Raw genomic sequence first — 17,072 nt, 5'->3', positions numbered from 1 at the left:
TTTTTTTCCAAAGTATATTCTTGGAAACATGAACACCATAAGATACTCCTAAGGAGGGGGTTGGGATGTCATGATCACAGAGAATACTAAGCCCCTCTTTTGCAATTAGAAAATGTTTAATGTTGTACAAGGGAGGACTCTAGCAGCAAACTACCAAAGTGGCTAAATCTCAGCTTCATCATCTGCTAGAACCAGGAACCCACCTGTGATAAAGCACTTACTTACCCTCCCCATAGCTCCATTTCTCATCCATAAATGAATAAATGAACAGTGCTCCAATGGTATAAATGAAAGATTCTAAGGCTATAGAAATCTCTTTATTTATCAAAAAAATAAAAGTTATTTTTTATTATTATACTTATTATCTGTGGTGGTCTGAAGAGAAATGGCCTCCATACGCTCATATATTTGAATGTTTGGTCCTCAGGGAGTGGTGCTATTTCAAAGAAATGGGATGGTATGGCCTTGTTGGAGTAGGTGTGACCCTGTTAGAGGAAGTGTGTCACTATGGTAGGCTTTGAAACTTCAAAAGTCCAAGCCAGGCCCAGTGTCTCTCTCTTCCTGCTGCCTGTTGATCTGGATGTAGAACTCTTGGTTTCTTTCCCAGTACCATGTTTACCTATGTGCTGCCGTGCTTCCTGCCATGCTGATAATGGACTAAACCTCTGAAATGTTAGCAAGCCCCAATTAAATGCTTTCCTTTATAAGATCTGCCATGGTCATGGTCAGAGTGTCTCTTCATAGCAATATAACACTGATAAAGACATTATCATAGTCAGATAGTTATCAATGCCCAACACCATCCTGGAGATTCATATTTATCAAGACTGGGCAAGTCTGGGCCACATGAAGTAGAAGTCCTTTTCATCAAATGCATGTTTAAGACAGGACTACAGGCAAGATCGAAACTGCCTGATGGCAAGGTGTGACATCTGCATTCACGTCCACATTTAGTAAGCCCTTTCAGTGTCTAACTGCGCTTCAGCAGTTCTCTACAAACCTAGGACGATAGTACCACGAAGTCACAGTTTCTCAAGAGATAGTTCAATGAAAGCAGTGCAGTGCAGCTGAGATACCAGTTGTCAAAACCCCAAATACAGAATCATCATAGAACAGCCAGCACACATACATGTACATTTTATTTGTGAATCATAGGTTGTCAAATCAAATCTGAAAATGAGACATTATTTCTTTAGAGATGAAAGAAAATAATCAGAATTGTCATTATTTTTGTGGGCTCCACACTACCACAATACTCATGTTTGACAGTTCATGATTGTCAAATACCAGGACAATTTCCAGGGCACTTGGGAATCATTCTGGAGATGATTTCAGTCTTCTCACCACTTCTGAAGCAATATGCAGGTAAGCTTTGGCCTGGAAAAGAACAGACACATTGTCCTATGTTTCTCAGCAGACACTGAGTGACTCCTGGACTGTTTACCATAGATGCCAACTGTATCTGATCAGAAAGCAGCAGGCTGGGGTGTAGACGAACAGTGAGCATAAGGCTGTGTATATTGTACAAAGGAGAAAAGGTTTCTATTTAAGGGTAAGTGCTTAGAAGGCGACCTTCTGAAAAAAAAAATGAACACCAGCAATTGTTGTATTTCAAATTCAATTTCCAATGTCAGTAACTTAACAACCTAGTCCAGTAGCAGAAAATTTAAACCTCCTTCCTCTGAGAAATCACGAGTTAAATACTGCCCAACTCTTGTTTGGCATAAAAGGAATTAGCCAGTTGAAAGACAGCTATGTCTTACCACCTGGGCTTTCTCTTCAGAAGACATTTTCTTCACTCTCCTGACTCTCCCTGAGACATTTTACAACAACAGCACCAAGCATAACACAGCTCTTCTCCAGGTGAATCTAGTCATTGTGCAAAAATTTCCGGATCAGGTGAAACATACCTCCTCTCAGGGATTCCCAGCACAAAGCATTGCTAGCAATGGATCCAAAGACACAGGCTAACCCATCACCTTTTCTTCTGGCTACAACAACAACAGTGGGAGCTGGGTTTAAAGAATTCTCTTAAACAAATGCAATAGTCACCACCAAGCTTACCCATAAACTATGAAACAATGAGACCATTCTTTTTATTTATTTATTTTTTTGAGGCAGGGTTTCACCATGTAGTCTATACTAACCTTAAATTTATAATCCTCCTGCCTCAACCTCTCAAGTGCTAAAATTTCAGCATGTGCTACCATGCTAATGCAATAGCAAGTGTTCCATATTAAGATTTTGGAAAAGCACAAATTTATACTCTAATATAGTCAAAAGCATACTACCACTATTATTACAAACTACTCAGCTTCCTATCTGCCAGGTGACTCCTAACCTCATAGGTCAGGGAAAAGCGCTATATTCACCTTCGTTTATAACTTAGGGGACTATGGCCTAGAAAAGACTGTCCAAAACATGTCAACTTGTTAGTAAGTTGGACTTTTCGTCAAAGTGACCAGCCTCGTCATCCCAGGCTCCAGTGCTGCACACTACAGAGAGGTCCTAGCATCTGTTTGCTAAATGACAAACACATCTTCATTCACATCTAAGCCCCAACAGTTGGATCAAGGACATCATGCATAATCATTTAGCTCTTGCCTGTGTTAAATTAGAGATACAAGCCTACCACAATACAAAAACAACTTCTGGGTGATTCCAGAATAATTAAATCTCTCACACTCAGCCTTTCCTCTTTAATGAGCCTTAGGTTCCCAGTGTATCGCACTCAAGGTGATGGTTAGATTGGCATTTGCTGTGAGCCCCCACAGTGCTGATTTTAACAGTTTTGATCTCTACAAAACTATTGAGTGAATTTTTTTAAGGCAATGCTGCACCATTTCAACAAATCCACTTTGGTTCTTACTGCATCTGAAGCACTGTGGTGGGGAATCTGTGAGATTTTATGAAGGAGGCAGAGTGGCTCAGGGGAGAGAAGCTGGGGCCCTGGAGTCACACAGGCTGGGCTTGGAGTCTTGCTTTCATGCCTGATTAGCTGAGGGGCCTTGGGCTAGTTACACACCCACCCCTCCTAGGCTGTTTTTATAGCTGTAAAATAGCTGTGGGACCCGCACACACTTTCGAGGATTTTAAGAAGGCATGTAAAGTGCTGGCACAGAATGCTATTACTATTATGCCCCAAGAAGTGGACACCCGGGCCAGGCATGGTATCACACACCTGTAATCCAACAGCTGGGAGGCAGAAGCAAAAGGATAAGGAGTTGTGGATCAATCTCAGCTACAATGAGTTCAAGGCCAGGCTGGGCTACATAAGCCTTTGTCCCCAAATTCTAAAAGCAGAAGAAAGAACAAGGTGGGGTGGGGGGTGGGAGGGAAGGCAGGGTGAGAGAGCTACAAGTCTCACTGAACAGTTCATATGAATGCTTTTGGAGGACATTTCCTCTTGAAAAATAATAAAATCCCTACATTTCTTCCTTCATCTAACATAAAAGTCATAAATACATCTATGTGAAAGATATAACTGAAATTCCTCAAGCTGCCAATTCTCTTCATTCATTAAGTCAACTTCTCTGCCACAAGTGCAGATGTGTCTAATCGGCCACTTAGAGGCACCCTGTCTGCTCTGTCCCTACCAGGTAGCAGGGAACCAGAGTACCTAGGACCAGAGTGAAAGATATTATACAGAAGCTAGTTTCATTTTTGTTTGGAAATATTTGTAGTTGGCTTATCATATTTAGTTCATATTAAGGTAGTGGGGTGATAAGCTAGAAATTATAAGATAATAAACCTTCCATTTCTATTTGAAAATATTCACCAAGAATAACCTGAGAGGACATCACTCTGGGTACTAACTAAGTTTGTGTTAGATACAAATGAGGAAACCCTGCAAGTCATCTGGTGTCCGCTCATTCTATGTGTGCTGCTCTTGGTCGAAGGCAAAAGTCAACAATCCCGATGCCGCCAGCATGAGCAGCGCTATGACATCAAGAGTTCTGAAGTCAAGCCTGCTTCTCCCACCCACTGCACTCTCTGGCTGTCATACCACCCATACTTTGTGTTGTGCTTGCTCTACTTTCTAACTGGAGCACACAGCACAAGTTTTAGCACACTCACTGGGTAGGTCCCAGCCATCAGCCCTTCTTAACTGGGGGCACAGCCCTTCCAACTTCACCAGAGCCCACCCCTTTCACTAATCACTGCAGTGCTCATCTTCTCAGAGTAAAGCATTTCTGGTGAGTTCAACTTTCAGAAGCAAATTTTCCTGGTGTTCTAGGGGAAAGGAAGTTATGAGGAGGCAAGATTCATTGTAGCTGGAGGCAGATCCTAGGACTCAGGAAAGATTATCATTAATGCTGAAGCTGGGAACTCCACTTTCATGACAGACTACTGCTCTGAACTGCGACGCCAAGAGAGTAACGCTTACTTGAAGTTCTGTAAGGGGAGGGGCACAAAGGGCCCCAGGCCTTTAATGAGGGGAGAGGAGAGGCATCTGTCTGGTGGCCGGGACCCTTTAGGTAAGGACAGCAGGAAGGACAGCTTTAACCTATTTTGCATCTTCCAGTGCAGTTTCATGTCTTTTATTTCACCCTCTCACCATGACATCAGCATACAGATGGGGAGAAAGATTCAGAAGCATAGAGAAATGTTTCCTGGGTTCGGCTTAGTGCATGCTTAGCAGTGACTCGGCATGGCTCTGATTCTGAGCTGTTCCAGAATCCTCTCTGTGATTTCTGGGCAATTTCCCAGGGGGGGGTGGGGGGGAAGGCATGATTTCCAGAGATTCTCTGACCAGGTCAGGATCCATGCCCTGTCCCATGGCTGTCCTTGCAACAGAACCTAAGGGGTTCTCCTTGGCTTCTCTCCTCCAGAGCTCTGTGCTGCATGGAGTGTCCTGGATGCCCGCTCCCATGAACTCTAGCTTGAACTGGCCTGGGATAATTAGAAGGTCAAGCAGAAACCAAACTAGAAAGAGGAAGCACGGAGCCTGTGTCAGCTGAGAGTTCGAGTACTCCCCTGGACCGCCTTCCTCAGTGTAAACAAACTGCTGCTGAGGGCTAAAGGAGAGCACACTTGCTTCACGAGGATGCATGGGAATCACTAAGAAATGGTACTAGTTAGTGAACCTAAGCATTGTGCTAGTCTCTTAGAAACGAGAGTAATTAATATGGGAGCCAGAGCCTGACACAGGTAAAGAACAGACAGGTCTTTTCCTATTTCACGATCTACTAGCTTCATGACAGTCCTGGGGAAAGGATTCGGCTTCCGTGAGTGTCAGTGTCCTCATCTGAGAAGACGGGGAGTCTCTACTTACACTCTGCATCATTATGAGGACAAAACTCAGGGAAATAAAACCCAACTGGGGTCTAGCCCTGTAACTATTATTAGAAAACGATCACCACCAATATCTGCAGTCTCAGAACAGGAAGTAACGGCTTCCATGGAAGGAAAACAAGGATCCAGGCATCATATGCTCTCCTTTCTGTGGCCATGTCTACTTAAAACTGAAGCCTTTGTATTTAACATTAGCAATGAGCACATGAGACTTTTATCATTGTTGAAGAAACTTCATTAGAACTAGCCTAGACAAAAGACTGGACCTGGTTTTGGACCTTCAGGACTATTACCCAGGAACAGTGAGACCCAGTTATCACACATGTACATCAGACTACAGAAACATCAACTCCAAAAATCCCATAAATACTACTGCTTAGCATTTAAAATTTTTATTACCTTTGGGTGGCTTGTTAAATGTTCTCTGTTAAGTCATATTTCTCTAATTTAATGTATTGCTTTTTTATATTTGGAGTATTTTAAAGGAAAAAAGGCAATAACAAACAGATAGAAATACTTTAAAATCTCAACTCATAATTGAAATTAGTAGTAAATACTATTATTTTTAAGGAATCACCATAGAATACCTTTAAATAGTCTGCTTTTGGAAGTCATTTTTAATGTGCATAATTAAAAATTCCTCATTTCAAACTTTTCATATAATTTATATTGAAAGTATACTTTTGATAGTTGAGATTATCATACTTTAATATGAAAGCAATAAAGAGTTATGGTTTTGCTTATTTGAAAGCTCTTTAAAGAAAAATTGGAAAGGAAATTTAATCCCGGAAAGGCATTGAAAAAGAAAACATTGATAAGCACTATATTGTATTTACTCAAAGGTCATACTCCAGCAGCTGCGCCGCATCCGCTGACACTCAGGACAGGGAAAGGCGCTATGCGCCCACCAGAGGGAACTCAGAATGACTCCGCAATGTTGATTCATGACTCTAGATCAAATCTCCTCTCACTTTATTCACAGCATTAGCCAGGCTTGGTTCTTCTACTTCCTTGTTCACAGAAGGACAGAGGAGTGGAGAGGGATGAGCAGACCTTGTTAGGAGTGGACAGAACAGTCCTGTACACTATGGCAGGGACTACAGGGCTGGAGTGTGGGAGCAAAGCTATTGGGAGACAGAGGTGTTGAGGAAGGGTGCACAGAAACTACAGACAGACAAACAGACAGACACACAGATGATAACTGAGCTTCCGAATTAAACAGCAAGACTGAGCAATGCCTTCACCACTGAGGGTGTAATACTGAAGTGTCAAAAGGTGCCAGCCAGCAAGATAAGAATCTTTAAGTTCTCATTATGGGGATTCTAGAGAAAACTATTGGGAGGTCAGCGGTCTGTTTTTGAACTAGAGTTTGGCATCCACATTTGTGTTCTAGTCATGACATGATGCGTGACTTAAAATCAAGGTAAGTCACTTTTGTCTACATGTTTGTTCAGTGCACAAGCAAACTTGACTTCATCTCCCTTACTTTCTGTATATCATAAAGAATACATTCCACAAAAAGAAAGAAAGACAGACATGCAAAAATGTAACTTACCTCATCACTTCCAGGCTGAGAAAAGACAACTGGTTGACCCATATCGGAAGCTTCCCTTATACTGAGGTGCAAGGGAACATCTCCTGCAGAAGCCACGAGAAAACATTAGAGCCAGAGAAACTGACATGGACATTCACCGTCTCACTAGTCCATCATTGGAAAGAAATAAGATCTCAAATTAGGCTGGATTATGTCTACTTACCCTCAATTTGCTAAATGCCTAAAAGAGAAAGTTCAAATGTAAATTAAGGTGACAAAAACCCTACTTAAGGCAGTTGAGAGACTATGTATGAGTGTGTGTGTGTGTGCGCCTGTGTGTGTATGTATGTATGTATGTATGTATGTGTGTGTGTATATATGTATAGGTACAAGCTCTGAGGCAACCAACCATGAAGTGAGGTGTCAATTTTGATCTTTGCTGAAGATCTCCAGGAGGCAAAGGCTGCTCAGAGGACATCTGTAAGTGGTTTTCTCTGGAATAGCTGATATAGACACATTGTGTTGTACACCATGGAGGAGATGGGTGAGGACAGAATGCTGAGGTAAGAGTCCCAAAGACTCTTCGTGGTATTGCTGGATGAGTGCATGAAGACAGCTGCTGTATAGTAAGGCAAAGCTAGCAAGATGGCTCCACAGGGAAAGGTGCTTGCTCCCAAATCCTGTGACCCTAGGTTGATTCCCAGCACCTACAGAGTATGAGGAGAAAATCAACATTCAAGTTGTTCTTTGACCTCCACACATGTGCCATGGTACCTGCATGCATACACACATACACAACCATAGAAATAGTGTAATAAAACCCTTAAAAAGTAAGTCAGGTATGTATCCCAATATCAACCGACTTTTGAGACATTGTTCTTTTCCTTACTGTCTACTAACCCATGTAGCATGACACATGACCTTGTGCACTTGGTGACTTCTTAGGAAGCACTGCCAGGGAGCAGCCTTGTGCATCTGACACTGCTGTCCCAGGAGGTGGAGAACTTAAAAGCAGAGTGCTTTGAGCGAGTCTCCTGAAGGCTGAGGACTCAGTAAATGGAGTCATAAGTACAACTTCCTTGTGCCTCACAGGATTCTCAGAAGTACCCCAAACTCCTGCACAGGCTAACAAAATGTGTGCCTAAATGGGCGTTTTATGTCACACAGCAGAAGTCTATATCACAAAATATTGTAACTTATTATACATGGCATGGCAGAGAGACAGGTATCAGCCAACTTTGTAATTGTATTTCTTTTTTAACCAGTTATTTTTTTATATTTTTCATTTATTACAAAATAGGCTTCATTATAACATTTTCACATGTGTACATTGCTATATAAACTCTGCTCATGTAATCTTAACTCTCTTAATATCCAAGATGCTAATCTTGGTTGTCAACTTGACTATATATCTGTAGTTAGACACACCAGTGAGAGGTCTGCTTGACAGGATCATGTTAGGTGGGAAGATCCATCCTAAATCTGGCCATGCCTTCTGTTGGCAGCTCACATAAAAGGACACAGAGGAAGGGCATTCCTGCTTTTTGCCTGTTTTCTTCACTCTTGCTGGCAAGCTCATCTATTCTGTTCCTGGTATTATTATTATTTTGCTGGTATTAAAACCTACTTCTTCAGGATTCCAGTATAGACTGAAGGCCAGCTGAGACATCCAGACATGAATTGAACAACTACTGGATTCTTAGCTTTTTGGTATTGGTGAAAGAGCCATTGTCATACCAGCCAGACTATAAGCTATTCTAATAAACTATACAATTCTCTCCCTCCTTTCCTTTTTCCTTCCTCCCCCATCTCTCTTTTTCTTCCTCACTTTTTCCTTTTCCTTAAGAGAACCCTGACAACTATAATATCCCATCAGGCAAATTACAAAATATAACATTATTTCAATAGCCATTTAAGGACTAGCTTTGTAGCAAATTTGATGTCCTTTCTACAGATCAATATAAAACTATAGGGGATTCTCACAGGGCAGAGAGGGTAAATGTTACAGAAAGTGTTTAGAAACCCAGAAAGATTTTTATCTTGATTTATGAAGAGCAAGGAAACCTGAATAGCTTTCTTTCTGCTGCAGAAATGGAGTAAAAGATGCCAATCCTGTATTTCACACAATCACCTACTGACACGGTGTTTGCCTCCAGAGAGTCATAACCTTACACACAGACATAGAAGACCATGGAAGCCACAATAAAAATGGGAATAAAGCCAGAGGAACAGCCTGGGAGGGAAGAGCATCTTAGAAAGAGTCAGGGCACGTTTCAGATGCTGGGTGGCCTTTTCTCTGTGATGGTGTGAGAGTTAACTACTATGCATCAACTTGGCTCATATGGATAACGGTCTAAAGAACCACTTCAGGCCAGAGGAATGGCTCAGTCAGTAAATGAGATTTGACAGAGTTCAATTTCAGGAACTTACACCATGGAAGGAGATTCCTGAAAGTTGTTCTCTGGCTTCCACAAGCACACAGTGGCACACGTACCACACTCCTTCACCCTAACACACATGACAAAAATATATTTTAAAATATAATCTAAAAAATTCCAAGAGCTGTTTTAGGAATAAGCAACTCAACTGGTCATAGAAGAATGGGGGTGGGATGTTAAACAGCAGGACCTTAGCTGAGCGAGCTCCCCTGGTTTCAGTTCCTCATCCCTAGTCCCAACCTCTTTATTAGCAGACCTCTTTTTTTTTTAATTAGGTATTTTCCTCATTTACATTTCCAATGCTATCTCAAAAGTCCCCCATACCCTCCCCCCTACTCCCCTACCCACCCACTCCCACTTTTTGGCCCTGGCGTTCCCCTGTACTGGGGCATATAAAGTTTGCAAGTCCAATGGGCCTCTCTTTCCAGTGATGGCTGACTAGGCCATCTTTTGATACATATGCAGCTAGAGTCAAGAGCTCTGGGGTACTGGTTAGTTCATAATGTTGTTCCACCTATAGGGTTGCAGATCCCTTTAGCTCCTTGGGTACTTTCTCTAGCTCCTCCATTGGGGGCCCTGAGATCCATCCACTAGCTGACTGTGAGCATCCACTTCTGTGTTTGCTAGGCCCCAGCATAGTCTCACAAGAGACAGCTATAGCAGACCTCTTGCTGCAGTCCATGGGACTTTCTGTGGTTCTCTGACTACATTACGTAGATGAGTAGGAACTCCGAGTTACCTTTCCTATAACACTGTTGAGATCTCATCTACAGCAGGGTCCAATGGTCACTACTTCTGACATGCTCAGGTCACCATACATTTGTGAGCCACTGCTCAAGAAACAACTTCCAGTCTAAAAGAGGCTTCAACATCTAATAAATGACTTACAGAACTGTCCCACTTGTTCTAAGTTAGGGAATTAAACCGCCAGCATAATTCAATAATGCCATTATAATTATACGTTTACTTTATTATATAAGGGAAAGTCAATCTGTTATGTTATTATGTAGATTTGGAAAATTGAACTTTCTAGGTTAGTTAAGTAAAAAACAGTTTCAGAATATAATTAGTGGCTATAATTACAGTAATGTATCAAAATATCATTAGCATTCACCTGATATTGTAGTTGCTGCCACAGAGCAATAAATAATAACAATAATACACTTAGCGTTAACTTTCAGAAATGTATTATAATAGGGAATGTTTTGAAATTCTTTCATCTCTAAAAGATCTTCATTTTCAACTATCTGTAGCTAGTAACATCTGTCTTTGCCCAGAACAGAAGCTCATTCACAATTACAATAGAAAAACAAGCTGTCTTAAACATCCAGAGCTTGCTTGTGGATTTTTTGAAAAAACATGTTTTACCCAAATCTGTTTACCTTATTTTTTTACCTATCACATGATTTTTGTTCTTCCCCTAAACTACTTAATTCTTTGATTCAGTGCTATGAACAATATATACAATAAAAATTCACTTGCCATATTTCATAGAAATGGTAGTCGAATATCACAGTAAATCAGGAGGAGCTACTGTGCAAATGGAAGGCTGACAAGCAAAGAGCCACTCATGAAGGCATTTACACACAGTCCGAGAACATACTGTTAGAGAGTGTGCTATAACACGGAGTGGGCATGTCCACACACACCTACTTACACAGTAATGCCTACGACCAATCTTGCAACCATCCTTTAAAACATGAGTTTAATCCATGCTACTCAGACTGAATCTATAGGCTGTTTAGATCTATCTATCTAGATGATATCATAGCCTATAGAAAAAGCCTATGCGCAGATGCTCAAGAGAGCTTAGTGAATGCGATGGCACTAGACTAATACTTTAATACACAAAGCACCAAGCAAGTACTTACTGTTACCTCCGTTACCAGACTTCACTGTCGTTCCCCTCCTGTAATTTGCCCTGTGAAAGAGGATTCTAAGGTCTTACCTAGAACATCAAGATCAAGGGTCTGTGCTAGTTTTCTTGCACCATCAGCACCAAAAATATGAGTTTTGTGTTTACATTTTGGACACTGGAAGACACTCATGTTTTGGACAAGACCAAGAACCTAGAATAATACAAAAACACTGAAGTTGAAATAAAATCACAAGTCATAGTATGGAACTTTAGCACATTTTCACTGAGTACCTACTAGTTGGTGATGCAATAGTGAATTAAGGCAGGGATCTCTGATCTCATGGAACTAACACGCTAGTGAGAGATGAGGATGGTAACTAATGTAGTGATAAATGCTAAGGAGGGTAAATGGGAACTAAAATGCTTGGCCTGGGAAGAATGAGAAGAACCTTTGGGTTACTCGGAGGCAACTGTTCCTTCAGATTGTGTGTAGGCAACCTGAACAGGCAGCGACGTGTGTAACACAAACAGTCAGAAGCAGGAGCAGAGCTAAGGCAGCAAACATGTAGCAAAGCTAGCCCTGTGTGGTAACCCAGTGGTCTGGTCAGAAGGGGCTGGTAAGGAAGGTCCGGGTCTGATGGTGTCATGTTCGGACTATTCAGTCTCCCAGAGGCTCTTGTACTGAACGCTTGCTGCCCAGCTGCTGCTCTTTTGGGAGATGTTGGCAACTCTCGGAAGTGGGGTCCAGCTGAAAGAATGAGATCACTGACTCCAGGGGAATGATTCCTTGGCAGGGATAGCCTGCTATCCTTCTCCACCCTCTTCAATTTCTCTGTCTCCTTCTGTCTGTCTGTCTGTCTCTCCCCTCCCCATTTCACTCTGTACCTGCCTAAGACACAGTGAACAGCTTTTTCCTGCATACTCCCCAACCACATGGAGCTAAGCAACTGTGGGCTGGACCCTCAGAGCTCTGAACCAAATTTAAGTCTCTCCTTTTCATTCTTCCGGGTGTCTCGGTCAGAACAATGAGAGCAGTGACAAATCAGAAGGCAGGACAGGAGTAACGCTCACCAGACACAGAAACAACAAAGACTTCTGAGGCTGAAAGGCTGCTGCAAAAGAAGTGATGTCGGGCAAAAGTGTGCTGTGATGACAATGTGTTGAAGAACAAGAGGGGAGAGAGAAGAAAAGAATGGACAAAAGTCTTACAGCAGCAGCTTACACACTCTAAGCTCTTTTAAGCCATGTCCTAGAATAAGTGCTTGGAAGGTGTTACGTCCTTCACATGAGAACAGCTCAGTGGGTATTTTATCATCTCCATCCTGCAATGGAGAAAACTGAAGCTAGCAGAAGATCCACGTCAGCTTTTACTCCTTCTATTTGAGCAAAGTTTTTAACATTTCACTTACAGTTCCCATCTTTTTTCTCAGTTTCCCTGGCTTTGGGCATAAATCAGATCTTTAAGAAATATTATTATTCAATAGTACCATTGAGTAAGCAGATAACAGGCTCTGCAAATACCATCTGCATCCATGCGCCTTTCAACCTCACATTCATACAGATTTCAACAGTGGCTCTCCTGTGGAAGAAGAATGCAGAGCACACTGTGAGAACACACAGATACCCATGTCTGTGCCAGCCTATCTGCTCCACCATAAGATCATCTGTATAGGAGGTCAGTACATCATTTGCATCTTAAGTGAAGAACAGCACTCACCGCCCACAATGACTCTGATGACAGAAAGATGATAACATTTCTTATTGTTCCTGAACGGAGGAGCAGAGAAGATGAAGGTTACCCTCATACATAGAAATGAAGACAGCAGTGAAGGAGTCATGTGTAGTACAGCTTTTCAAAGCATCTCATACGCACCCGTTTGCTGATGCAAAGTATCAAAAAGCCAACCACACCCTGTTTTGGTAATTCAGTGCTACCTACAGAGAGCTAGGAGAAAGTATGGATTAGCATCAAAGGCTTTACTTGTTTATTGACTGTGAGTATATAATGCCCTCAATGCTTGGGCAGCCTAACTGCAATTTATGTTGAATGTCATGTATACCCTGACTGTAAGGCTTTCAACTTGAACATTAAAAAAATTACTTAATAAAAGAGAACACACACACACACAAACACTTAAGAAAGTAAAAGTCTAGGTGTGCTGTATTTTAATTTCAAAAGAACAGGAAAAGCACTCGTACCCTGGCGCTCTCAGCCCCCATGGCATAGAGGTGTGGCATGAGTGTGCCTGCAGTTTATGTGATTCACTTCTCCTGAGCCAACTGTCCTCTGTGGACTACAGAAATACCCCAGACATATTCTCTGCAGACTGCATAAATGTCACAGACATAAAATATACTGATATAACCAAGTAGCATTTAATGTGCACTTACACACAGTAACTAGGCTAGACCCAAGGGAAAGCATGCCATGGAGGGGGTGGGGGAAACAGAGCATTAAAGCTCACACTGTAATTGAAGAAATGGATTGAACAAAAAGATCTGTCCTGGAAGTAAAGTACAGAGTGATATGAGAGAACAGAGTGGAGAAGACTTAGTCTACTCCAGAATCAGAGATGATTTCTTAGAGGAAAGATCTGACCTGAAAATTATAGAAAAGCCAAGGAAAAACAAGGAAAGAAATAGAAATATTCAGTCATGAGTAGGAAGCCCATGTCTCCCCTGAGGATCTGCATGTCCACGTGAGTCCTCCATGGGTTAGGGTATGAGTGGGGGTGGAGATGGAGGGGTTTGACAAGAAAGGTCTCTATGCCTGTACTCACAGTCATTTTATTTAGAGCTTTAAAAACAACATGACGCCAGGGGTGGAGGTGCACACTTTTAATCCCAGCACTCGGGAGGCAGAGGCAGATTGACTTCTGAGTTCGAGGCCAGCCTGGTCTACAAAGTGAGTTCCAGGACAGCCTGGGCTATACAGAGAAACCCTGTCTCGAAAAAACAATAACAACAACAAAAAAAAAAAAAACCCCAAAAGACAAAAACAAACAAACAAACAACATGACATTATGGGTAAAGAAAATGAGTTTGTCTTGCCTGTTTATTTTTCTTAGACAAACATAAATCCAGGGCCATGTGCTTCAAAATCAATCATGTGGGAGGTGATCATTGGTCTAAAATATATCCAGTTTTCCTCCTGAGCACAAGGTAGGGACTTTCCCCCATCCAATCATGTGAGTTCATGTAGTCTGTCTAGGCCAATGAAATGTGTGCAGAAATACCTGTGTTACAGTCAAGATTTAGGGACAAACTCCCCATTCTGTAGTCTCTGTCTAGGTGTGAAGACAGCGGCTGCTCTGTTAGTACCAGTGCCATAGTTAAGTATGATACAGAGAAGACAGCCATGCAGCACGAGAGGAGTCAACTACTGTTGACTGAAACCACCAAAATAATTAACACACATAACCCACCTGCCTTAGCTGACACAGAAGAAAATTGTTTTCATTCTAGAGTTTCTGTTTTATGATTTATGTAGTATCAATTTTATATTTTATAGTGAGAATAACATAACAATACTATAACACACATGTGCGAAAACATGAACACACATATATAAAGCATAAGTATGCATTAGATATATAAAGCATCATTTATTGACAAGGACACAATCACAAAAGCGAAATAAAAAAGAAAACAAAACATTGAGGGCCAACAAGACTTCCTCTTACACTAACCTGATGTTCTGTCTTCCATAAGCATAAATGCTTAATACTGCTTGTTCTCCTGACTGCACTTGACTGAGAATCTCTGTTTTAAGAACCTCACCCATTTACCACTTTGATTCAATATGAACAACAAACAACAGCAACAAAGCTGGCTAGAAGGCAACAGCACAGAGCCCAGAATAACCTCATGCATAAATGCCATTGCTTTGTAATGGGAATGACACAGCACTTCCACGTTAACTGGGAAGTAGGGTATCTTAGCCCACCATTTGCATCCTACAAACACTAACTTCATGCAGACAAGAAGCTAAACATGAAAGGCAAACAACACTTTGAGGAGCACACTTGCAATCTTGGAAGCAGACACAAACACTAGAGATAAGCTTAAGTGTTTTCATTAAATAGGACTTTAATAATATTAAGGAACAAGCAGATGTCATTTAAGGAAAGGGAGCCTATAGAGCAGGACATGACTTCTACAATACAAGCTTTGTGACAGACTTCCTGCTGGAAGAGATAAGAAACCAATCTATTCAGACAACACGATGAAAACCAGGTTAAGAGTGTTGTGACCGTTTTATCAAAGCAGACAGCCCAAGCACCTGAGTGGACAGAAAGGAGCATCTGCATGACCAAAGCAAAGCCAGTGAGGAAACACCCAAGGCTGTGATGAGGAAGAACTGCTCCTTCTGTAGTTCAAGCTGTTCTGTCAAACTGCTGGGGCATATCCACCTGCTGAGGTAGACTATGGCACACTCCATCTGGGTAATGGACCAACACAGATGTCAACACAATCACAGCACAAGAGTTGGAAAATGGCCTAACAAATCAAACACATTCTTGTATGTCCTCACTGTACAGTGAGTCAAGGAATGGCAGCCAATCACCTAAATGAAGTCTGCCATCATGACCCAGGCGCACTATTCATAAGGCCAAGCACTGCAGACAGCTCACAGACAGGCCAGACTCCAGCTTTAGAAGCTGGGTTCGCATGGGAGTGTGGGCAGGAAGCTCTGGGTTACTAGTAATGCTCTGTTTACTCTGAAGTGTTGTATCCACTGGCCAACATCTTTCAGGCTTGCGCTATCACCCCTGCCCTACTCCCAGCTCTGATAAACACCAGTCTACATCCTACCCCTGTGAGCTCAGCACTCTCAGATTTTACATATAACTGAAATCATGAAGCATTTGTCTGTCTGTGCCTGGCTTATATCACTTTAAATGATGTCCTCCAGATTCATCTATATTATTGAAGCAACTCCATTTTTTAAGGTTGAACACTGTTCCACTAAGAATATAAATAGTGCTCTTTATTTCCTCATCTGTGATGTCCATTTACAATGGTCCCATACCTTGGCTTCTGTGAATAATGCTATAGAGAACTCGCAAGCACATGCACGTTCATGGAGTGCTTACTTTACTGCCAGAGGATATATACAGAGCAGTGGGGCTGCCGGTCCATATAGCTTTAATCTGTAACTGGAAAATAATTTTGAAGTGTGGAGAGATGTCTCAGCAGTTAAGATCGAGTTCTGCTCCTGCAGAGGACTGGAATTTGGGTGACAACTCCTTTGTCAATTGCCTGTAATTTACAGCTTACACCTGCCTGTAAGTCCAGCTTACACGACCTCTTCTGGCATCCATGGGAACCTGTACTCTTATGCTCGCATACCACCCAACACATATGCACATAATTAAAAACAAAATCTTTAAAAAAATTAAACCAGTTCTATATGATCCCAGAAAGCTATAGTGATTGGCATTTCCACAAGCCATGTGCTGGTGGGCCCTTTCTCTACTTCTCTCAAGTCTCTCTTTATCTGTTGTACAGCGTCCTCCCCAACAGGGTGCTCCAGGGGGGTTCCTTTGCATGTCTGACAATTAGTGATGTTGAACATTCATATACACGATGGGCACTTGTGTGCCTTTTTGCACTTTTTCCCTTGCAATTAGGTTTTAGGTTCTTTACATATCTTGGATAGTAGTCCCTCTGCTGGTTTTTGTCAAGTTGATACAAACCTAGACACCTGGGAAGAGGGAATCGTAATAGAGAAAGATGCCTCCATAAGATTAGCCTACAGGCAAGTCTGTGGGGGCATTTTCTGGCTTAAGGAATGACGTAAAAGGCCTAGCTTGCCGGGGATGGTGCCTGCCAACCCTGGGCAGGTGGAGCATCTAAGACTAAACAAACCAGTAAGCAGCATTCCTCTGCGGTTTCTGCTTCTGTTCCTAACTCTAGGCTCCTGCCCTGACTTCCCTCAGTGATA

At 42.0% G+C, this 17,072-nt stretch overlaps 1 protein-coding gene across 1 annotated transcript in view; it reads right to left on the bottom strand.

Annotated features, from left to right (window-relative positions):
- Nucleotides 1-1,115: 1,115 nt before the first annotated feature.
- Nucleotides 1,116-17,072, bottom strand: part of Nubpl (NUBP iron-sulfur cluster assembly factor, mitochondrial) — a 192,549-nt gene continuing 176,592 nt past the window's right edge. The window contains exons 9-11 of the mRNA XM_021179009.3: nt 11,216-11,336; nt 6,851-6,933; nt 1,116-1,377 (exon numbers count right to left, since the gene is read on the bottom strand). Coding sequence (XP_021034668.1) covers nt 1,315-1,377; nt 6,851-6,933; nt 11,216-11,336 — 267 coding nt within the window. The 3' untranslated portion in view covers nt 1,116-1,314. The remainder of the gene's footprint in view (nt 1,378-6,850; nt 6,934-11,215; nt 11,337-17,072) is intronic.

This window comes from Mus caroli, unplaced genomic scaffold (genome assembly GCF_978045245.1).
Source record: "Mus caroli unplaced genomic scaffold, Mus_caroli_1 scaffold_14, whole genome shotgun sequence".
Taxonomy (NCBI): Eukaryota; Metazoa; Chordata; class Mammalia; order Rodentia; family Muridae; genus Mus; species Mus caroli.
Note: the sequence above shows the minus strand (reverse complement) of the source record. Positions and strands in the feature narration are given on the sequence as shown.